The 25,098-nt window shown below is 37.8% G+C and overlaps 1 protein-coding gene across 1 annotated transcript in view; it reads left to right on the forward strand.

Annotated features, from left to right (window-relative positions):
• CPS1 (carbamoyl-phosphate synthase 1) overlaps positions 1-25,098 on the forward strand; it is a 127,500-nt gene that overhangs the window by 90,906 nt on the left and 11,496 nt on the right. The window contains exons 26-34 of the mRNA XM_027051699.2: positions 4,404-4,598; positions 5,020-5,087; positions 6,752-6,827; positions 11,656-11,733; positions 14,517-14,624; positions 16,554-16,643; positions 18,177-18,347; positions 21,614-21,688; positions 24,354-24,452. Coding sequence (XP_026907500.1) covers positions 4,404-4,598; positions 5,020-5,087; positions 6,752-6,827; positions 11,656-11,733; positions 14,517-14,624; positions 16,554-16,643; positions 18,177-18,347; positions 21,614-21,688; positions 24,354-24,452 — 960 coding nt within the window. The remainder of the gene's footprint in view (positions 1-4,403; positions 4,599-5,019; positions 5,088-6,751; positions 6,828-11,655; positions 11,734-14,516; positions 14,625-16,553; positions 16,644-18,176; positions 18,348-21,613; positions 21,689-24,353; positions 24,453-25,098) is intronic.

Here is a 25,098-nt window from a genome sequence, read left to right on the forward strand (position 1 = left end):
GTTCAGTCTATAGGGCATGCACCCTTGATCTCAGGGTCATGAGTTCAAACCCCATGTTGTGTATGGAGCCTACTTAAAAAAAACAAAAACAAAAACAAACACAAAAAGGAAAGAAGTCTTAATGAGAGGTGGAGTGAGAGGAGATTTTAGGTGTGCTAAAATCTCCTTCCTACTTGTTCTTATTTTTTTAATAGAAAATGTTACAGTGATGTATTCTTTTGGCTGCAGACGTTTTTTATACTTTATAAAAAGCAGCCCTTTAAACTTAAGTCATTTATTCCTTGTGATTGTGTCCATGGGTTCTGCTCCCTGAGAAGGAATCTGCATTTTGATTTTTTTTTAAATTTGGGTGTTGAGTGTGGGGAAGGGTCCAGAAAGTGAGAAGTTGGAGTCTGCTATCTATGAGGGTTGGATTTGATAGATGGTATTTTGCCTAGTTCACAGTTTTGGTTAGGACATTCCTTATAAGGGAAAGGATGTTCTCAAGTTTTTTTTGAGGTACATGAGTTGAAAATTATTACATTGTTTATAGAAGTTGCAACACTGTGCTTCTCTTTTATTAGATCTATTATTAAATCTTTTTCTCAGGGATGAACTATGTAATAATCTTCACAGGCTACAGCAATGAATAAGAATCACATAGATCCTGTCTAAACTTCACATTCCCTTTTTTCCTTTGAAAACTCATTGTTTGAAAAGTTATATAAATGAACATTAATTTTATTCTACATCCCAGCCCTGTGTAAGACCCATTTCTCATTTTTTTATTTGTTCATTAAAAACCAGATTGAGTCTAAAATTTCCAGGCAATATTCCTGACACCTTACAATATTGCTATCTAGTTTGAGTCCTGCTTAAGTAATTTTTCTTGCTTTTACAATGAATAACTTATTTGATCATATCCCATAAAAATGTACTCTGATTAATGAGAAAATTGTTCTGTTTTTAACACCTAATACTATATGAATATATATACAATAGTACCTCTGTAACACAACTTGAGTTAAATGAATGAATGACAGACATTAATTAATTATAGACAAAACCCATTAGGCAATGAATGACTCTAAATAGAACTGGGTTTCATTCCTAGCATTTGATTTAACTGTTATTAAATATAATCTTAAGGGTCTGCCTAAAGTGTTGAAAGTTTTTTACTAAAATGTGAATTCCAAAATAAGAAAGCATGATCAGTCTCATAGACAGTACAAAGAGTAGAGATTTATAAATTACAGATAATACATGAAATTACAAAAATCAGGACCATCTTTTAATGAGTTAAAAGATGAATGAATGGAATGAATTAACATGAATGCTATTTCTGTTAGATACATTTTCTCTCCTGCATTCTGTCTATAATATAGCGTTTAATTGGCCCATAAAAATAAGGACCAACAAAAGTACTAAAAATATATTTGTGGCTTGAATATTGTTTCAGAAATATTCTTGTGTGGGGTTGCCCTAGCTTAGTGATGATCAAGTTTAAATAAAACAGAAAACTAAACTGAGTAAAAAGATACAAACAAATCTAGGTAGGATCAATGGAACTTTGGGACCCTACTAGAATTATTTTTGGGCTGGAGTATTTAGAAATCTGTGAAATATCTGAACTTTAAAATATTTTATTTCAGTGAGTTATTTAAAACTAATTTGGCTTAAACAGTTATGATAATAATGCTAATTTGCCCATGTGGGATACCAAGTTCTTCTCCCTGAGCCCCTGCTAGTTCTGTGCTTAGAGTTGGGGCCAATTTAAGATGGAATTCTTCCACAAAACTGTCTTTTATTAACTTCGTCCTACAAACATGTTCTCTTATACTGAATTCCTTTTGTTGTGTGGACAAAATGTGCACTTAACCATCAACTGCTACTCTAACACATTCTGTGGATATATTTGCCTTTCCAGTGATGATGTTTATGCAGACAAAGTTTTTCTACCACTTTCAAAAAGAATGTTTTAGAAATAGCTCTCCTTGTATCCTCTAACATTAACCATCTTTGAAACCAGGTAGAAAAATAGAGCTAGCTTAAGATTTGAAGATTTGGTTTATTAGTTAGGCATAGCTACTTTAAAGTACGTAAAGAATTGAGTTCTAGTGCTGGCTTTGTATTTGGTAGATGTGAAATATGGGCAAGTCATTTCACCTTCGCTGAGCCTTAGTTTCTTGAGCTATAAAATGGGGAGAGCAGTATCTACCTCAGAGGGATAGAGTGGACGTCGAAACAGATGGTCCAGGGCATATAGTAATATCCTTAATGAATAGTAGCAGTTTATTTTATTACTGTTTTGAATGTTGCTAATTTATTAAAAAATAAAAATCAATTTCATACAACATTTTGAAAAATATTGGTGTATTTATTAATTAAAGACTTTTCACTCTAACTTTGAGCTCCCATTTAGTGCAATGGACTCTAATTTTTGCTTATAGGTTGGTACTTCTTTTTTTTCTTTCAATTTTAGAAATTATTTTGAAGTCTTTCAAATAAAAAACTTTTTGTATGCATTTAATCAAGGAATTAGTTTTTAAGCCTCTAAAATATTAACTCTGCTAATAAACTAAGAATAATAAGCAAATAAAAATATTATTATAGTACAAAGAATAAATCTTCTTAAAGGTTCTGCAAAGATGTATATTGAACATAAAAATGATAAAAGAAGCTTAAGTGCACTTATAAATATGCAGAACTGTGGATTATTGTTTTCCATACTGTTTACAATGCATTTAAGCACTCAATTGCAGGGTATTTGCTTAGGCAGTAATATAATTTCTCTCATCAAAGAGAAATTAGCTTTATCCCTTTTAAGAGTATTTCAGACTGATTTCAAATAATGATAAAATACATTTGGTGCACATCTATTATTTCAGCAGTTCTAATATTCATTAGGTTATTAAAACAAATACAAATTATGTCAAGATAAATGGCCATTCAGATATAATAATATTTTCTAATATTAATAACAATGTAGTATTTATGCACTTATAATGTGTGAGGCCTTTAATGTTTATTATCTTATTTAACTTTTCTAGTGACCTTGTGAAGCTAACAGCTATTATTATTCTAATTTTACAGACATGAAGCCTGGACAGAGTTTCACAGAGGGAACTAAGATGGGAAGGGACTTTGAACTTTAAAAAAAAAAATCTTGATGTTTTGACTGCTCATAAGAGATTAAGGTTAAAGATTCAGAGACTGCTTGTCAGGCAAATAGTAAGGAAACAGGAACTCAAATCAGTTTATTGGGTACTGTAGACAGGTGCCAAGGTGGCAGTAAAAGAGAGAGGGTGTACAAATGGGAGGTAAGATTTAGACTGGAGTTTAGTGGAGAGATTATGTAGAGTTTAGATAAGGGAGAAGACAAAAGGAGAAAAGAAGCAAAGGCAGTGAAGGTTAAGTGGGGCAGAATGCTTGTGAGCAGGAGTGCACATAGTTGGCACATTGAGTAGGAGGTCTTCTTGGAGGGGAGGAGAATAATAACAGATAAAGCTGGAGAGTCTTATTTTTTAATGTTTTATATTTTATTTTATATTTTATTTTATTTTATTTTATTTTATTTTATTTTATTTTATTTTATTTTATTTTATCTTATTATTGTCAAGTTAACTAACATACAGCGTAGTCTTGGCTTCGGGAGTAGAATCCCATGATTTCATCACTTACATACAACACCCAGTGCTCATGTCAACAAATGCCCTCCTCAATGCCCATCACCCATTTTCCCCACCCTCCTGCTCCCCAGCCCCATCAACCCTCAGTTTGTTCTCTGTATTTAAGAGTCTCTTATGGTTTGTCTCCCTCTCTGTATCTTATTTTTCCTTCCCTTCCCCTGTGGTCAAGCTGGAGAGTCTTAATTGTCCCGTTGATGGGGATGAGTTTACACTTTGTTCTTTAGGCAAAGGGAGACTTTGGAGAAAGCAAGTATAGGAGTAACTTGGTGAAGCAGTTTTGTAGGATAATTAATCTGAATGTGAAAGGCTGGGGTGGAGGGGAACAGGAGAAGTGAGTGTGAGAAGGAGAGATCTATGTCTATTTAGGAAATTACAACAGTAGTCCAAGGAACACTTGATTACAGTATAAAGTACATGGTGAAAATATTAATTGGATAGATTTCCTTTCTCTAATTGTCATGCATGTAAATGTCACACATTCGTGTGTAGTTGTGTGGAAGTCTGATATGGTAATCATGTGTAATTGTATGGAACTCTTCCATAGATTTAAGCATGTAAGTGCTTGGAAAGTAAGAACCAAGTTTGTTTATCTCTGTAGCATAACTTAATATTATCCACTGATGGGAGAAATGCAAGTATCAAAGCATGGTAAGCATTTTCACTAAGGAAATGAAGGCAGTTGTTCAGTCACCGTGAAGTTGCCCCAGTGGCTGATATTGTGGGTGTCTTTTACAGGCATGCGGGGGCTGCATCATATCAGTTGGGGGTCAGATTCCAAACAACCTGGCAGTCCCTCTATACAAGAATGGTGTCAAGATCATGGGCACGAGCCCTCTGCAGATTGACAGGGCCGAGGATCGCTCTATCTTCTCAGCTGTCTTGGATGAGCTGAAGGTGGCTCAGGCACCCTGGAAAGCTGTGAACACTTTGGTAAGGAGAGAAACACATGTCTGTTTTAATGTTCGCTTTTGAGGAGTCATAGCATGAATGTTAACTACTGCAGACATTAACTCCAGGGCAGAGAGAAGACACTGAGCTTAGTGACTTTACTTTAAAGCTGGTATATTTCCATGATTGCAGTTAAATGTTGGTTACAAATTGGTAGGAGTATTCTCATTAAGATTCAGACAATGAAAAACATTCAAACTATTTTTGAACTGGATTTGATATATAGAATTAGAAACTAGGAATTTTATATATTTTGAATGCCCAATTTACATTTTAATGGTGTCTTTTGAGAGAAAGAATAAAAAGAGTGGTGTTACCACTTGTTCTAAAGATATCTTTCTGCAGAGCTATTGAATCTTTTAAACTATTTGTGCATTTTGTTGTTGTCGTTTCTATCAATCAGAACGAGGCACTGGAATTTGCGAAGTCTGTGGGCTACCCCTGTTTGTTGAGACCTTCCTATGTTTTGAGGTAATGTATCTTTCCCCCAAAGTAATGATTTAAAAATCAGGAGATACAGAACTGCATGCTGTATGCTAATTGCACTTGACTTTGATATGTGCAATCTGTAAATCCATCCACAATCCCCAAACCAACACGGCTGGATGGAGGACCTATGCACAGACCTTCAGTTTACTGCGTTTGTCTCGGAGTGACAGTGAGAGTCTATATCCTCCGTCTTAGAAGCCTGGCTTGCGACATCTCCTTGCCAAATTGAGGGAGGATAGTTTCAATTAGTGAAGAGAACAATTAAAAAAAAAAAAACTAAAACTAAAAAGGAAAACCAGCCAGAACAAACCCGGGATATCTGTCTCCAATCTCTGTTTCCCAGTACACAGAAATGGCAGCTGGTCTCAGACTGTCGTCAACACCTCCTGATGGTGCCTCTGGTCTGAACTTTTGAGTTTTTGAAAGCACATTTTTTAAGAGATAAATTGTAATGGTGAGGGACATGGAAAGTGAGGATCTTTTATATTAAACTTTGAAACGAAGTTCTATCATCAAAGGAGAAGTTTTGAATTATCACTTCATCTCTTCAGATGTTACCACATGTAAGCACCTACTTCACTGAACAGGGGATAATAAGAGAAACACAATTTGCTGTGCACCATTTGAAAGTGTAAATGGAATTTGAGATGGGGTCCTTTAAAACAATGAAAAATTTAAAATGAGGTGGAAAACTGTCCTTTTTATTTAAATGACATTTTGTGTAAATCACAGTCAAATAATACTTCTTCATTGAGGTATTAATGCAAATTAATTTAAACAACACACAGACATTTAAGGGAGGGTTGCAGAAAGCAGCTTTGACTACTGTGCTGCCTTTCTGATCTCTGCAATCTGTCTCTTTGTTCCAGTTTCCTACACTGTGAATTAGCAATGTTATTGCCTTAGCCTTCCTGTCTTAGACATTGAGAGCTCTTTATGCAAAATTTTGTAATAGAGTAGAAAAGGTAAAGAAAATGCTACTTTTTAAAAAGAAGTGGAAAGTAGTGTGTTTCTTCCTTATTCTTTCCCTTCTCTTATTCCTCCTTCTTTCCTGCCTTCCCATCTCACTTTGAAAATATCAAAATTCAGTGTAAATTGATGTCAGCGTTCTTTCTCAAGCAGTTAGTGAGAAGGACACAGTTGAATACCTTTCAGTCAGTTCCTGTACATTATATTTGCAAATGTTACTAAAAATTTTATTCTTTTGTAACCTGGTTGGTAGTAGAATGACCTGCTTTGACAGCAGACCTGTGGGTAAGATCAGCCATTGGCAATGACCTCTGAAGAAACGGGGAAAGAATAGCTAGATCCTGGGATGAATGTTGTTAACATTTAAGAATCTCCTGGAACCAGCAGAGTGAAAACACGGAATCAGAAAGGACAAACTTTGAGTTACTGCCGTCTCTAGAGCTATGTGGTTCTCTTTGGACGTTATCACAGTTCTCACCCCCAACTTGGGTGACTCTTTTGTTGATCGTTCTGATGATTAAATGGAGTAAAGTCTTAATTTAGAAAAAAAGCAAGTTCTTACTCAGTCCAGACTGGAACTAGAGGTTGCCTGGAACTGTTCTGAGAAGCAATCAAGACCAGAATGCTTTATTTCCAAAGTGATGAAAGAAACTGACTTGTCCTCCTCTCATTTCCAGTGGGTCAGCCATGAACGTGGTATTCTCTGAGGATGAGATGAAAAAATTCCTGGAGGAGGCCACTAGAGTCTCACAGGTAGTGTCTGATTTCTTCCTGGTGACTTTTACTTCTGATAGTTGCTATCTTATTTCATAGGTTTTTCTTTTCACACTATGTTAGAGTGGTTTTCCCTTTTATTTCCTACCCACTAGTCTCCTATGTGGAAATAAGAAAACTCAAATGCATTTAACTGTATTTAGATCCTTAGGGTTAGTGGAAGAAGAAGACCAATGCATGTTTCGTCGCAACATTTATATGGTTTTAGACTCCAGGAGTGAGCCTGGATAAACATTCTTGACTGTTCATAAGTTAGATGCTAGTCAAGTTATCCCTGGGGTTCCCAGCCTCAAGGACTGCCCGATCAAGCTCATTATCTATCAGTGAAGGCTTTCCTGATTTTTAATTCTCACACTTGGCAAAACTTTGCGTTAGTCAACCCTGCAATTTTATTATTTTTTTAAATTTTTAAAATGTTTATTTATTTTGAGAGAGTGAGTAGCGAGGGCAGAGAGAGAGGGAGAGAGACAATCCCAAGCAGGATTCCAGCGTGGAGCCTATCACGGGGCTCTATCCCACAAACTGTGAGATCATGACCTGAGCTGATATCAAGAGTCAGACCCTCAACCGACTGAGATACCCAGGTGCCCCAACCCTGCATTTTTAATAGTAAACCCCTTTGCTCACTTATTGATTTTTTTTTCATTTTGGTACATTCCATTTGCCAGTTAATAAAAATGTTTATAATTTTGTAGTGATTTAACTACTTTCCTCCACTGCCCTCAGCTTTTATTTTATCCCTTGGTATTACCTCGGTGTGATCCATTTAAGATTTACCCAGTAGGGTTATTGATCTGCAGACCTTGTACTGTGAAGGATAAAAGTAATATTTGCCTTTTAAAAGCTTTCAAAAGCTTGTTGGGTTTTAAAAAAGAGAGAGAGAGAGAGAGAGCACAACTCATAGAGAAGAGTTTGATGTTTGGCAAGTAGAATTTGGAGGGAGCTGAAGAGTAAAGTCTGAAGCATTTCAAAGAGGAATAAAAGAACATGGTCTGTGCCTCCTCATGAAGCCAGACCTCATTTCTGCGTGGTGGTTGCCCCCCAAGGACATTGGAGCAGTAAAGAAAGTAGCTAAGGATAAAGGGTGAGAAAGACAAAGAGTGTAAAAAAAGAAAACCAAATAGATTTTGATTCAGTTTGAAAGTCGATGGCTGAGGAGGGAATCTCTCCAGTGGGCCAGTTTTCATTAATGTGCCTGGGAGCAAGACACAGTCTTCTTCTCTATTTCACTTCCTGCAAGGGTCCAGGCAAACTCCCCCTCTGAGAAACCAGTTACACCCAGCTGGTCTCATGTGAATGATAAGACAGTTGTCCTCTCTTTTCTGCCTGGAACACTGGATCTTGCAGGACCTCTATTCATAGAATATTTTAAATATATATATTTTACTGCTAGCATATGGATGGAACCCACACTGGACCAAAGTTTTATAATGGAGATGTCCTGACTGAGTACATTCTGGTTCAAGGATTCCCATCAAACTCCAGCAGAATCTGGAATACTCAGTTCAGTGACTCTGGAGTAAAGATAGATCCTATCAATCATTCATCTATTTATGTATTCATTTATGTTTACCACCTGCTATATAATGGCATTGTTCTCAGTATCAGAGGCTACATTCATACAAAGAGAGATACGGTCTGCTCTCACAGAGGACTCTCTTTACTAGGGACATGAAGCTTCAAATAATTAGAATTAAATATAATAAGTATTGATATAATAAAATACAAGATACTGAGGAAGAGTGTAAATGAGATACATCCCTAAAAAAGGGCTTTTTAAATTAATTTAAAATGGTTTATTTAGAATTAACTGGATGAAAGGTTTATATTGTGGGTGTAAATAGAAGAAAGTAGAGTAGAGTAAAGGTTCAAAACTGAGAAAGAGCATGGGGTTTCTAGAAACTGTTAAAGGATTCAGTATATGGCTAGGACACCAAACATGGTAGAGGAGAAGATAGATTCGGTAGGGAGCAGATAAAGAGAACCTTGTCAGTTATACTGAGTTTGGATTTTAGTCGTAATTTCTGATTTTAGTCATACTAGAGTATGGAGAGTGAATTCTGGGGCAAGACTGAATTCACGGAAGAAGGTTAGGGGCTGTTGCTATAGTTCAGATTAGAGATGACAGTGCCTTGGATCAGAGTAATAATAGTAAAGATAAAGGGACATACGTACATTCTAGAAATATTGAGGTGGTCATTGGAGGCAATTAGTGAATAGAAGGAAGTAGACGGTGAAAGAGTATCTGATAAAGGATGATTCCTGAGCTTCTGCCTTGGACAACTGGATGGATGGTGGTACCATTTATTAAAATAAGAGAACATGGGAGAAGGAGAAATTTTAGAGAAGGAGATTATATATTTATTTTTTGACCTTTTGTATAAGGTGCCTATGAGAAATCTAAGTAGAGAAGCCTCAAAAGCAGTGGGTTATACAGATTTTACATCGAGAATCAACATCATGGCTAGTGATAGAAATGTACATACAGTTTTGGAAATAAATACATCATTTTAGTCAGAGTCTCAAGAATGGAAGCAATCACCAAGGAGACAGTATAGAGGAAGAAGAATAGCTAAAGCAGAGACAAGAGGGATACCCGCATTTAAGGACTGACCAGAGAAAAAAGAACATGAAGGAGCCTGACAGAGAAGCAGGAAAAGGTAGTTTATGGAAATAAATGGAAGAAACTATTTTAAGAAGGCCAACAATGTATAGTGCTGCAGAAAAATAGAAATTTATTAAATTGTCTTTCCTGGGGTGTCTGGGTGGCTCAGTCAGTTAAGCATCTGACTCTTGTTTTTTTGGCTCAGGTCATGATCTCATGGTTCATGAGTTTGAGCCCCGAGTCAGACTACGCTGACAGTGAGGAGCCTGCTTGGGGTTGTCTATCTCCCTCTCTCCCTGCCCCTCCCCCACTCATGCTGTCTCTGTCTCTCTCAAATAAATAAACTTAAAAAAAAAAAAGAAATTTTCTTCCTCAACATGGTGAGGACTATTTCATAGATTTGTTCAAATGTCCAGGATGGTGGATGCTATTATTCCCCCACTCAGATCCCTTTACCTGTGGAAGCACCTATCCCTAACAGTAGTGATAGCTGATAACACTTACCAGCAACACTTCTCTGGGTAACTATCCTCAGTCAGATGAGAGCTTCATCAACAAGGAGTCAAGATCCCTCACATCACCACCACCCTGAAAACATTAGACAGTGAGTGACCTTTGCCTCAAGATGGGACTTACTCTGTGTTGCAGTTCGTGTTCCAGAGCTCCCTAGGGGGTAAAGGCCAAATTCAGTCTCCACTGAGACCATAGATTTACTAGCTTCTTCCTGCTGCCCCATCCAGCTTCCCTTTCTCTCTCTTTCTTTCTCTTCCTTTCTCTCTTTCTTTCTCAGTTTCCCTTTCCTTCTTTCTTTCTTTCTTTCTTTCTTTCTTTCTTTCTTTCTTTCTTTCTTTCTTTCTTTACAAATGTTTATTTATTTTGAGAGAGACAGAGAGAGACAGAGAGAGAGAGAGAGAGAGAGAGAGAGAGGGATGGGCAGAGAGAGAGGGAGAGAGAGAATCCTAAGCAAGGTCCATGCTATCAAAACAGAGCCTGAGGCAGGGCTCAATCTCATGAACTGCAAGATCATGACCTGAGCCAAAATCAAGAACTGGATGCTTAATCGACCGAGCCACCTAGGTGCCCCCCCCCCCCAATCCTGCTTTTCTAACTCCCTCCATAAATCACCTGAACAAGGATCCCTGTCTCAGGATTGGCTAGAGAAGCTAAGATAGCTGGTAAACTTTTCTTTCTTTCGATTATGCTATTATAGTCATAATACAGAAGAAATCCCATATAGTTCTTAACACAGCTCCAGCAAGCCTGCTGAGGGAAACTTTGGGTATTTAAAGAAGAGGGAACAGAGATGGAAAGAAATCTTTTTTGTTTTCTTGGCTAATAAACAGCTACATATCTAGTCAGCTTTTGAAGAAAATGAAGTATGGAAATTGGCCTCTTTAATAGAAGAGAGAATTTTATTTATGGCATAAAACATGGGTGGTTTCAAATTTTCCACAAAATTCCTTTTCATTTCAAGTGTTCTACTAAAGAACATGTATTACATTATATGAAATGTAATACACATGCATGAGATGAACTCTATGTTGGTGGCCCAAAGGAGCTTGCGTTCAGAGGAAAAGAAGATGTTTGGAGAAGGCTGAGGGGAGGAGGTAGCATCTGTTAGGAGATTAGGAGATTCTCCTAAGTTCTCTTGCAGTCTCCTGGAGAGAACTGATGTAGGACCTTACAGTGCTTGGAAAAGATGAGTGTAGAAGAGAGAAAGAACTTGAACCGATATATATATATTATATATATATACTAGATATAATATAAATATAATATATATTATATATAATATAAATATAATATATATTATATATAATATAAATATATATAAATAATATATATAAAATTATAAATAAAATAGATAGTCATAACTCTGGGAACAGAGATGGGACCCCCAGTGGACCCTCTCCTTGGCCCCCTCTTTTCTCTCACTCACTTAAAAGTCTATATTTGAAATTTCAGCCCTCACGTTCAATTCACTGAGTACTCAAAACTGAAGAAAGACCATCTGCCTCACTGAAAGCAGAGAATGACCTTGTTCTTACTGAACAAACTGGCTAATGAGTTTGTGTAATGTGTTTGGCATTAAGATTTTTGCAAGTATTACCCTGGGATTTGCTTAAGGTATACAATTTTTACCTGACACTGTACACATACTGTCAGCTAAAGATTCTGCCCTTCTGTTTTCCTTGATGACAGGAACACCCAGTGGTGCTGACAAAGTTCATCGAGGGGGCCCGGGAAGTAGAAATGGACGCTGTTGGCAAAGATGGAAGAGTAAGTGTTTTATCCCTATATCCTAGATCCGTGCCTTCCCATCAGGTTTTGTTTTGTTTTGTTTTGTTTTCTTTTTTTCCTTAGCGGTTTTGAAACAACACAGATTAGAGGTCATTATTTCTACAAAACATGTCTCTAATAATAGTGGACAAGCTGCTCAGTCCAAAAAAAAATTTCAGTTTCACTGACAATTTAGTTGATGTGTCATGGGAGTCATATATCCTGTGTTTTAAGCTATTAGAATTCCTCTTTGATGATATTCAAAATTAATTATCATCCTGTATTCATCATTCTTTTTGATAGATTTTTCTCTCATTTTCTTTTGTCTGTGGGTTTCCTTTTATGTTTCAACGAGTATTATAAAAACATCCAATACTTTGCTTTCTGAAGTTCCTGATTGAATCCCTAGTTTTTCTCCTCTCTTGATTTCCCAGCCTCCACTTTTTTATTGCATTAATAAAGACAAAACTCAACAGAGTGGGGTGGATAAGGATAATAACATAAAATTTGTTTACCAAATCACATCTTGTATTGCTAATACAATGAATGCCTCCAACTTCGGGGAAAAATGAAGATGTGAGAAATGCTTTCCTTTAGTTTGCCTGGTGCACTAATAAGGCACTTATGATTTATCTTGAAATATAGAAAGTTATGTTTTAGGGACTCCATGTCATTTTATTTGCTTTAATGAAAAATAAAAAAGTTGTTCTTCATTTTCTACTTTGTAAATACTTCAAAACACTACTGAAAATGTTAAATCTTCTTTTTGGCTTTTTTGTCTTCCAGATTAACAGTTCAAAGTAGGGTTATTTGCATGTTGCATGAACGTACATATATAAAACATATGCTGTGATATATATACATACACACACGCACACATATATACATATATACACAGTAATGATGACTTCATACCACAGAATCATACAATCCTGAGTTTAAGCACCCTTGAAATCATTTATTTTAACCCCTCACCCCAAGGATGAGAATTCTCTTTACAGCATCACCAGAAAGTGCTCACCTGTTTTCTGTTTAATAACTTTGGTTACACAGAACACAGAAAGTTGTCAGGTTAAAAGATATCTCATCTATATATATATAGACATCTCATTTATTTCTTCTTTTTAAGTAAAGTCTGCTTCCCTAGAATTTTTTTGTTTCTGACCTCTGGCCTCCAGAATTGTAGAGCATATGGTTAATCTCTCCCCCTTTCAACATTTTAAGTATTTTAATACTCAGGTATAACATAAGAGGGATGTAATCATACCAATGTCAAAGTGGAGAATGTAAGACTGGCCTAGAGAAATTTGTGCTTTTTCAAATATTGTGCTGGTAAAGTAATGCTGGTCTGTTGGCCTGATTTGGTTCCAATTTGCTAGGATATGCTCTTAACCTAAGCTTCTCTCAGACATCAACCATTGCTTATCAGCCTGGACTCCTTCTTTTGGAAATGATCCAGGTTATTCACATAATTTTTAAACAGTCACACTCAGAAATGGACATAGTACTTCAGCTACATTATGATTTTTTTCAGAGCTCAGTGGCAATATTGCCTCCCCATCTCTAGACACTATAAAAAAAAATCTGAGTTCTTACTATGCACTAAATATCATGTCAAACACCGAATACGTGTTCGTTCTTATCCTTATAAACATTCTGTGAGACAGATACCATTGTTAGCACTGTCTTATCAGAAACCAAGCCTGCAAGATAAAGTACCTTGCCCAGGTCACAGAGCTCATAAGTGACAGCAGGAAACTCAAATGTTACTCTGCTTTAAGTCATTTATAAATCTGATAAAAAAATCATGTCTGTAATTTATTTGTTTTTTTTACAGTTGCCCAGTTATTCTCCCCCACAGTCAGCTTTATCATTTCCCAAAGACACACATAGAATTAACATTCAGGTTATGGTGACTGAGACCATAAACTTTGGAATGTGACAGATAAGGCTTGAAAATCCTGAGTTGGCCATACAGGAGTCACATGCACTTGGATTATTTCTTCTTATATTGCTTTAGTCTCCTCACCTCTAAGAGAAGACAAGAATAATTGCCTCTTGCTTCCCTTCTTTATCAAATTTCAATTTTTTTAAATGTTTATTTTTAAGAAAGAGAGACAGAGCACAAGCAGGGGAGGGACAAAGAGAGGGAGACACAGAATTCAAAGCAGGCTCCAGGCTCTGATCTGTCAGCACAGAGCCTGATGTGGGGCTTGAAATCATGAACCCGTGAGATCATAACCTGAGGCAAAAGCAGATGCTTAACCGATTGAGCCACCCAGGTGCCCTCTCAAATTTCAATTTAAAAATCTCTTAATCTTTAGATCTGAGGCCTTCTTTCTGGTCTACCTAAGTTGTAACATCCACCCAGCTATTCACCTCTCCCATCTTTTCTTTTCCAGTGTCTAAAACCTAATCTGGAAGGAAAAGATAAAGATCCCTCCTGTGCCTCCCAAATGCTTGTTTCCTATTCTTAAAAGTCAACATGAGTCACTTTAGTTGTCCTCTTTTCCTATTATTTGTACCCATTCCAGTCAATGGAGGAGGGAGGTCAACTCAGCCACTGTCAGCTGCCCTGGGGCAGTCTGTCACTGCACAGGGAGGTGGCTAAGTCTACATGTGCAGCCCTTCATATTCCTCTCATCAAGGACTGAGCGAAGGAACTAGTCAATGCTCTAGGCATCTGTTAGAATGGCGGGGTTTTGGGGGGGAGTGAGTGGTGAGGCAGTAGCTTCACCAAAATAGATGCCTGACAACTCTTTCTGAAATCTTCTTTTGGCCAGGTTATCTCCCATGCCATTTCTGAACATGTGGAAGATGCAGGTGTACACTCAGGAGATGCCACTCTGATGCTGCCCACACAAACCATCAGCCAAGGAGCCATTGAAAAGGTCATCATCTATAAATAAAAGTGCAAGGGGAAAGGCAAAAATTTAAAAAAATGTTTTTAACTAAGGAGTAATGTAGGACATGCCCCAGGTGAAGTGTATTATAAGGGGAACTTTCTTGCTCTGAGTCTGCTGGATATTTTAGAGATAACAATTTCCTTCTTGCCCTTTAAAAAAATAAGTTTATTTATTTATTTATTGAGAGAGAGAGAGAGAGAGAGAGAGAGAGAGAGAGAGCATAAGTGGAGGAGGGGCAGAGAGAGAGAGAGAGAGAGAGAGAGAGAGAGAGAGAGAGAATCCCAAGCATGCTCTGTGCCTCTGTGCTATCAGTGCAGAGCCCAACGTGGGGCTCGAACTCATAAACCATGAGATCATGACCTGAGCCAAGATCAAGATTCAGATGTTTAACCAACTGAGCCACCCAGGCACCCCTCCTTCCTGCCCTTTTGAGCCCACTTGGTTGTATGCTAGTGTAGTGATTCTTGAACTTCAGTGGTGCCATAACAGCCTGGCTAACTTGCTAAAATATAGATTGTTGGACCCTATCCCCAGTTTCTGTTAAGTAATTCTAAGCAGGGCCCCAAGATTTTCATTTTTAACAAGTCCCCAAGTGATGCTGTTTCTGTTGCTATTGGTTTGGGGATCCCATTTGGAGAACGCTACTGCAGGTGATTCCAATGTTTTGAGAGCCACTTAGGTGAGCGGCATGTAAAGCTATGTTTTTCAGTTAGAAGCAGGGATGCAGCAATAATGTAGGAACCTTCTGGAACCTATGTTTTCACTTCTACCCTAACTCTCATCTCAAACCAGCACTTTCTGATATGTCTCTTTGAACCTTTCTTTCGGAAACATTGCTTTAAAGATCTTCCCAAGAATGATGCCTCAGTACTAAATAGGCACTGCTAGGTGTTCTCAGAGACCATCATCTTAAATAATTCACGTGGACATTCCTTAGTCTTTAGCTATGTTAGGTCAGTCTAGGCTTTTTCAGTGAACCTTTCCAATAATCCTGCCATCAAAATCTAGGCAGGCCTATCTGGCTATGTGTATGTTGGACAGGATTCTGAAGATCTTACCTTGTTCTAGAAGGTGAAGGTAGCAGGTTATGTTGTAACACAAGTCTCATAAGAGAACATTTTCCTCAGATTTCAAGTGTACTTCAGTTTCTCATATCGATATAATTGACCTCAAGAACTCAGATTTTTCCAAATCCCTCAGAGTTCGATGTACCATGGACTCTACTTCCTCTAATGACCAGTGTAGTTGCTGAATCCCTCTTGTGAAAGTAATGAATGAGGTGCTCTCGTTTCTTGCTGCCAGTGCCCCCGCATTGCATGGGTACCATCTGGCTCTGGTTGGATAGAGGGGTTTGTATATGTGACATGCAGAACCTCCCTGCAAGGAAACATCATTTTTTTTCTGAACATAATATCTACCCTTGTAGAGTCCAGAGCAAGAGAAAAAGTACATCAAGGAAATCTCTCTGGTCTCTTTGCTTTGAGTGCTTTGTCATTTCAGGGCCTGCTCTTCTCAGCAGGTAGGTCAGGAGATTAATAGACAGTTTGGACTGCAGTTTCTGGTGCTGAAGAACCCAGACTGAAAGAATTATTTAGCCCTCAAAGTAAAACCAGAGTATATAACGGTGGCTAGATAGAGACCTTTGGCAGGAAGATAATTTTGTAAAATTATGTGTTCTCTTCCTTGCTAGCCTGTTATGAATATTTAGTGCACATTATTATTTTGTTAACAGATGCCTACTAGTGGCTTCTCTTATTATTATCGCCATTATTATTGTTACTGTTATTAGTGGAGATGTAGCTCTCCTTAAAGAGAAATTAAAGAAACCTAACTTTAAGGTGCTGTAGCTTTTTCATTGTGTTTTCCAACTAAGGTATGCTCTTTAGCACTACTATCATTGTCCTTTTGATCTAGGTGAAGGATGCTACCCGAAAGATTGCAAAGGCCTTTGCCATCTCTGGTCCATTCAACGTCCAGTTTCTTGTCAAAGGAAACGACGTCTTGGTAAGAAATGCCAAAGTGCTTGAGAGAACACCACAGCTGTGTCAGCTTATGTCGGTCTGTGTCCCTCTGGTAATCTTCTCCATGAGCACAATCACAGAGCAACTGAGACTCCTGCTGCTATTTGTGTCTGAGTGTGGGTTGTTGCACAGCATATAATGCCTGCCTTGTTTGAAGACACAGGCCCTTGGTGGCACTGATCTGTCAGTCACAGTTACGTAAAGCACTCTGATCTGCTGAGAAAGAAGATCACTGTCTGCCCTCTACAGTGTAGTATAGATGGACACAGTGACTGTCATAAAATAATCTGAATATGTAGAATGGTCACAAATTACTTGCACTGAGGTTTTAGATCCTGTTTACCAAAAGTAGTTAAATCAACTAGACTAGTCTTTTTTTTTAATGCTTTTATTTATTTTTGAAACAGAGAGAGACAGAGCATGAGCAGGGGAAGGGGAGAGAGAGAGGGAGACACAGAATCTGAAGCAGGCTCCAGGCTATGAGCTGTCAGCACAGAGCCCGACGCGGGGCTTGAACTCATGGACTGTGAGGTCATGACCTGAGCTGAAGTTGGACGCTTAACTGACTGAGCCACACAGATGCCCCTACACTAGTCTTAATTAATTTAATGTAACCAATCAGTAACCGCTATTGGTTCAGCATCTACTACGTGAAGGCATAAGGTGGTAATAACAATGTGTAAACAACAGTCTCTGCTTTCAAAGATATTCAATGTGGTGAGGACTGGGAAGAAGAGGACTTTGCAGATAACTGTAACACAAGTTAGAGTATAACTGGTGGGAGGAATGTGCAAATCGATGGTATTGGAGTCCCAGAACAGAGAGAGCATGTCTGCTAGCTTGTGTGTGTGTGTGTGTGTGTATGCACATGTATGTGCCCACACATGTATCTGGGTGCCATATACCTGGTTTGAGGTGGATTTCAAAGAAGATTTTATATTTTAAACTGGATCTTAAAGAATAGCTGGAATATTGACAAGTAAAGGAAGGTAGAGAGGACATTACACATAGAACATCTAAGAGAAAATTTGGCATATTTTAGGAGACAGTGACTAGTTAGTGAAATTATTTTTCTAGGGAAATAGTGGAAGGTGAACTTAGAAAGTAAAAATGGGGTCAGGGAAATGGTATAAGATAATGTAGAGAGGTATATATTGAACCAAGGGAATAGAAGTCCTTCAAGGACTAGAGTTTAATTTGATGGTCAGTGGAATCCCAGTGAAGGCTTTTTGGTAGGGATGTGGCATTATCTGAGCTCTGCATTGAAATCTATCAGCAGTGTGTGGGAATGAAATTGTGGAAAGTAGATGAAAAAAAGTCAGAATTCAAAGATAGTGACTAAAAAGAAAATGGTTAGCAAAAGTACAAGCAGTGGGAAGAGAAGTCAGAGGCTGGCAAAACAAGAGCTGGGTCCCAGTGAAAAGCAACTAGAACCCAAGTGGCAGGGAGAATATTTATATTGCCATTGGCTCTCAACATCCTCTTATTTTTTTTTTTAATTTTGTCATGTCTCCAGGTGATTGAGTGTAACCTGAGAGCTTCTCGATCCTTCCCCTTTGTTTCCAAAACACTGGGGGTAGACTTCATTGATGTGGCCACCAAGGTGATGATTGAAGAGAACATTGACGAGAAACCTCTTCCAACATTGGACCATCCCATAATTCCTGCTGACTATGTTGCAATTAAGGTAACATTAAACAAAATCTATTAGTCATTTTTTTTAAGTTTCAAGGAAATTAAAGGAAAAATTTTTCATCAAAAATAATTTCAAGGGGTGCCTGGTTGCTTTAGACAGTAAGAGCATGCAACTCTTGATCTGGTGGTCATGAGTTCAAGCCCCACGCTAGATGTGGAGCTTACTTAAAACATTTTTTTTAATAAAGTAAAAAAAAAAAGATCTTGATACTTCATGAACCTTCTAACTAAAGTGCTGGACTAGGGATTTACGATGTTTCCTTTGAATAACATGATGCAGTTGCACCACAGACAACTTTATATGAACTTTTATCCATTTCAAAAATTAAAAAAAAATCATTTAGAATTGCATAACTTGAAAACCAACTAGCTGAGTGAATTATAAACGATATTAATGTGGCCCATAGTGATGGTGTCAGTTTAGTTGGTAAACAGCAATTCTGGACATATTTTGTGAGGACAAGGCTTGAATTGTGCCCCTTTTGAGCTATGCCAAGGCTTCAGGAATGCAGGGATCTTGGAAATTGTTACTCCGTGGTGTTGGTTAAATTCTAACTACCTTGGCCACCTTGACTAGTCCCTACTTTCTTCAGCAGCACAATGTTTCCACTTGAAAAGTTGAAATAGCAGTTGCCATTCATGGTGGTGCCATGTAGGTCATGAAATTGATGGCACCTTTATGAAGATTGACCAGAAAAATTTAAGATTTGTTCACTAATTTCCAATATATATGTATATTCCTAAAAATACATTAATAACAAAGCCATTGTGCTCCTTTAGATGTATCAGTATGCTCATGCACAGAGTATTTATTTATTTTTTTTATTTTTAATTTTCTTCGAGAGAGTACACGTGCACACATGCACAAGCCAGGGAGAGGCAGAAGGAGAGGGAGAGAGAGAGAGAGAGAGAGAGAGAGAGAATTCCAGTCAGGCTCCATGCTCAGCACAGAGCCCATCACAGGGCTTGATTCTATGACCCTGGGATCATGACCGAGCCAAGTGAAGAGTCAAATACTCAACCAACTGAGCCACTCAGGCGCCACCCCAATGCACAGAATATTTATAATTATGACCTTTACTTCATGGGGCAAGTATGAAGATTAGTGAGATATTATATAAACATATTTAGATATTTTAGAAAAAGCATACGATGGGGCGCCTGGGTGGCTCAGTCGGTTAAGCATCCAACTTCAGCTCAGGTCATGATCTCACGGCTCATGAGTTTGAGCCCCGCGTCGGGCTCTGTGCTGACAGCTCAGAGCCTGGAGCCTGTTTCAGATTCTGTGTCTTCCTCTCTCTCTCTGACCCTCCCCTGTTCATCCTCTGTCTCTCTCTGTCTCAAAAGTAAATAAACGCTTAAAAAAAAAAAGAAGAAGCATACGATGAAATTAACTTATATTGTGTGATGTATTTTTGTGATATTTACATATTTTGGATGCCTTCAAAAGATTGCCATTCCTATATGTACTAGTGACCTCAACCATAATTGTGTTATAGCTGAGACTCCAACTTCTGACATTTACAGCGGAAGCTTTAAGTTGAAACTATAAATCAAAAAATATTTATTGATCTTACTTAACTCAATAATTTAGGATGCCCTGGGTTTTATAGTGCATTATTATATTGGGGACAGGTAGCACTTTATTCCTGGAGACTAGTGACATGGCATAAATTGTTAAAGCTTTCAGTAGGAATTATACATAAGTAAAAATACATAGGACTATACATAGGTACAAATACATAGGATTTTTTTGTTTGAGACCAATAAGTAGAAGGCCCTGAAAAATATTTTTCCACTGGTAATTTATATATGAATTTCAATTTCATGTTTCTTTATTCATAGACAAGAAATATACATACGATCACACACATATGTGTATGAAACAATTTCCAGCTAAAAATGGTATTGAGAGATAGGTATGCATTTCTGAAAATGCACTGTATCTTTCAGTTTACAGCTTTCCTAATTACATTTATATGAGTTTTGACTTCTTTTTAAATTTTTATTAGTGTTTATTTATTTTTGAGAGAGAGTGAGACAGAGCACAAGTGGAGGAGGCGCAGAGAGAGAGAGGGAGACATAGAGTCTTGAAGCAGGCTCCAGGCTCTGAGCTGTCAACTCAGAGCCCAACGCGGGGCTCGAACTCGCGAACCATGAAATCATGACCTGAGCCGAAGTTGGATGCTTAATCGACTCAGCCACCCAGGCGCCCCATATGAATCTTGACTTCTTAAAAAAGAATTACTTGTCTGTGCTGACAGCTCAGAGCCTGGAGCCTGCTTCGGATTCTGTATCTCCCTGTCTCTCTGCTCCTCCCCCGCTCATGCTCGCTCTCTCTCTCTCTCTCTCTCTCTCTCTCTCTCTCTCTCCTTCAAAAATAAATAAAAACATTAAGAAAAATTAAAAAAGAAAGAACTACTTATTTATAGTCACTCTTAACATAGGCCTAGTGAGGTGGGTGGATGTCAACAGATGAGGGTACAGAGAAGCTGGAGTGCAGAAATGTATAATAACTTGACTAAGAATGACCTGGTGAGAGGACCCTGAACTAGAACTCCCAGGAGAATTTAGAAGGGTGCCAGAGTCAAAGGCAAAATAGTCCAGACTAGACAAATGGGTATATCAAGTAACAAGAATTAGGTTCTTAGTGAATTGCACTGATAAAATAATTGAAAAGGAAACACTCCAATCTATGTTCTAGTTCATATGAGAGTTCTGGGCCAAAGTGGTTCCAAAGCAGAATGTTTTCAAAGCTTTTTAAGAGGTGTCAACAACAGTTTCATGTTTTAGAAGTCATCTTACAGACAGACATTTCTGGCATGGTTGCTTGTTGCAAGTTCAAATGATCAGAAAAAGAAGAGGAATGTATCAAAAGCCTACCAAGAAAAAAGATGTGTTTGAACTCTGTGTTTGGGGAAACCAATGCCCAGTAGACTTTGTTTGAATTCACTCCAATAAGAATATGTGTAGGCCAGATTAGAAACACTGGCCTAGACTGGTCACAGGGGCCCTATTTACAGAAATAATTTGTGATTATTTAACCCAAGTTTTTGGCCAAGATCTCAAGAAATTCTTGGAACAGAGTTTTAAAGCTATTTTTCAAGTCAGATGCTTGGACCAAAGAAAGTTTTTACATGTCTACCATAGCCTAAATGAATCCTATGAGAGACGGTTCGTTCACTAAATATATTTATCCTCTCTTATTCCTTTTATACCTTTCTCTCACATATTTTTCCTCCCCATTGTTTCTGACAGGCTCCAATGTTTTCTTGGCCCCGGTTGAGGGATGCTGACCCCATTCTGCGATGTGAGATGGCTTCCACTGGAGAGGTAACTAGTTAATGATCCTTGAACGCTTTCATTAAAAGATTTCATACTTTGAAATCCATGGTTTTATGATCTGAATATAATGCAGTAAGTAAGCTATTAAGAAGTAAGGGGCAAACTTCTGTTATCAGAGTAAGTCTGAAAGGGCCTAAGATTTTTCAGCTAAAGAAAAATCTTGTACTTTTATGGACCAGAGTTTAAATTTTCACCTATATTTGACTTGTGAATACAATATACGTGTTCCTAATTCATTTCCACATTACACATTGCAGCACAGCTTCCAAATATTTCTTTAGATGTCTAAGTAGATATCTCCTGGGTATTTCTGCTTTATTTTAAGGTCTCTGTGTAATAGTACTTCCCACCCTCACCCCTCATTCACTTGCTACTATAAAATTAGATCGTTGGATTTTTACTAGCAATATGCAGAATGATTGTACAGCATTAAAAAGATCATGGGCTTAAACACTGTGGAATTTGTAGATAAATGCAAAAATCCCAGAACAACTTTCAAAGCAACTTTAACCTCCTGGGGATTATCTAAAACCTGTAATGGGATTGGCCACTGGATGTCCCTCTTCACTTGTGTTGGGACTCTTGTCGGCTGAAGGTTTCTTTAAGAATGTGAACTGTGTTTCTTGTAAAGAGCTGTCAGATTCTAGAGAGTTCCCTACATGTCAGTGTCAGGACATTTTATGAATCACCTAGCCCATGACAGACTTACTAGCTACAACCTTCAGATTCTCATCAGTGCACATCAGAGTGGCAACATCAGACTGTGAGGCATCCTTGTTTTTTTGCTATTAAGGAACACCTGAAAGGAGAAAAATATTTAATTGCAATACATACGTGATGTTTTATATGGTTGCCTGGTTACGAGCAGCATCTGTGCCGAGAAGGCAAGTGAGACAGGATGGCAGGCAGTGAGGAATAAATGGCTATCTTGTTTGTATTTGGATTAGAGATTACCTTCTTTTAGCTTCTTTGCTGCTGCGTTTAATTTAATAGTTGAGAAAACCTAACTTTAAAGTGATGGCCTGCATTACATTTCTCAGCTGTTTAAGGAAATACCCTTCAGGTTTATCTCGATCCCGTGGTTATTCAGTAGCAGGGCTGTTTTCGGCGGATCCAAGGTTCAGATCAGAAAGAGATCTGTTTTTCTTTGTGCTGTTTTCTCTAGTGTGGTAAACTTGTTTTCAATCCTGTGTCCATTCTGCCTCCAGCCATACATTATTGGAGTTGTGGAAATAAGAAAATATGAAAGAATTAGAAGCTCAGCTCACCTTTGTTGTATCTGTTTCAGAAGTATAGAGATCATTCTTCTTCCATGATTAGAGTCACACTTCCAAGTGTCACTGAGTGTGATGTTATAAGGTCTATTTCATACCCGAAATGAGAATAATAATTCTGGCTGAGTGAAATCTCAGGCTTCAAAGAGACATGTTCAGTGTTCAAGTGGCTTGTTGTGGGGTTGAATAAACCTTTAGCTCTTGATCTAGCTACGGGTGTTTTATTTTCTCAGTGGCAAGGTGGGGATGGTAGTCCCAAGCTTGACTTGAATATCTGACCAGTTTCTATGATTTTTTTGTAGAAGATTGATGAAACCTCTTCTTTGTTGTTGTATCTGCTTTTATGATGTGATTGCCTGGTCCTATCACTAAAATTTGGGTTTCATTAACTTAGGTTGACATTACTTAAGCTAGTTGGCCATTAATTGACCAAAGAAAATGTTCACTGTTGAGCGAGAAGCAGCAGGTACTGGTGGTTGGCTGAAGGTCATAGTCATGAGAACATCCTTTTCACAGTAAGGGAGTCATTTGCTTCAAGAATGAATTTAGCCATCATCAATGTTATTTACTATAATGGTGGTTCTGTACCTGTTCCAAATGATGATATGCATGGCAGAATCTACTTCCATCATGCTCAAATATACCACTTGCTCTATAGTTCTGGTGGCCATTTGACTTGTAGCTATATTGTAGCATAATTACCCTACATGAAACCTCTGTATATCCTAATATTATATGTTAGTTTGGAATTGTTTTCTGTTTGTTTGTTTGTTTGTTTGTTTGTTTTTGTTCTACCTATGGATGTGGTATTCAGAACTAGTAGCAGAGTATTTTGGTTCATTTTATGAAAATGATTTTTAAAAAAGGTCCTTTGAGATTTTCATGCATTTATTGAATTTCTCAGAAAACTTTCTCATAAGCTGTACTAAATGACTACTCACCAATTGATCAGCAGTTATGCATTTGTGCTACTGACCCATGAATTCATGCACTGTGGCCTAGCATACATAACATATACTGTTATTTAAACATTAAGTCCATATTAACATTTGGTAACTCACCACATTATGGACCAGAAGCTGTGATTTGTATCCAAATAACTCACAGTAGAATCCAGTTATGTTGCTCCATGGAGTGTTGTTGGATAGAGAAAGAATTGCTTATTCATTCATTATGCTTAATTAAAAACATAAGATACATCTGCCCCAGCCAGGCTTTTAATCCCGGGATTCAGACTGCATGGTCTTTGGGCAACTCAATAAAATCTAGCAAAGGAGTTTATGAATAAAGTGCTTTCTATTTGCATTTCTTTTTTTTGGTAAGGGTTGTTGACTAGTATTGGCTTCTTTTTATTTTATTTTTTAATTTATTCTAAACAGGTGGCTTGCTTTGGTGAAGGCATTCATACAGCTTTCCTAAAGGCAATGCTTTCCACAGGCTTTAAGATACCCCAGAAAGGCATCCTGATTGGAATCCAGGTGAGTGGTTTGTGGTTGTGTGCACGCCCCTGGGCACAGGCTAGGAGTGGCTGTGTCAAGGACCTTAACTGTAGTATAAAAGAGGGGAGATTTGTTCTAAGTTTCACTAAAGAAAACAGCAACTAATAGAAAAACTGGACACTTGTTCTCTATATGTTCCCTGAGTTTTTCCCTTTTCCACTGCGGCAGGCAATACAAATAAGTGCATAAATAAAAAGAACAGAAAGATAAAGTCTCTAGTGAAAAGGGTATTTGTTCTGAAAAGGATCTAGGATGCCTTCAAAAGGAGTCTCTTCTACTCCTTGGTTATATCTGTTATAGATGTTCTGCTCCTTGTTCTTCCTCCTTAGCCCCTGAACAAATGCTTTCCATAAAGTCGGGTCTCACCTCATCTTTTTCTCTCTGTCTCTAGCTCTTGGCTTTCCCCTTTGCCAACTCATGTCTGTGGTATCCACTGTTCTATCCATAGCTGTCAACTTTAAATCCTTATCCTCAGTCATCCCATATTTCCAACAATCTCCTGTATTGTTGGACCTCTATCTGGATGTCTCAAACCCAAATACTTCCAAGCTGAAGCTATATTTTCCCTTCCCAACCTCTGTTCCTTTCTTCCTTACATTGATTCATTCACATTTCAATTTCTACT

This window comes from Acinonyx jubatus, chromosome C1 (genome assembly GCF_027475565.1).
Source record: "Acinonyx jubatus isolate Ajub_Pintada_27869175 chromosome C1, VMU_Ajub_asm_v1.0, whole genome shotgun sequence".
Taxonomy (NCBI): Eukaryota; Metazoa; Chordata; class Mammalia; order Carnivora; family Felidae; genus Acinonyx; species Acinonyx jubatus.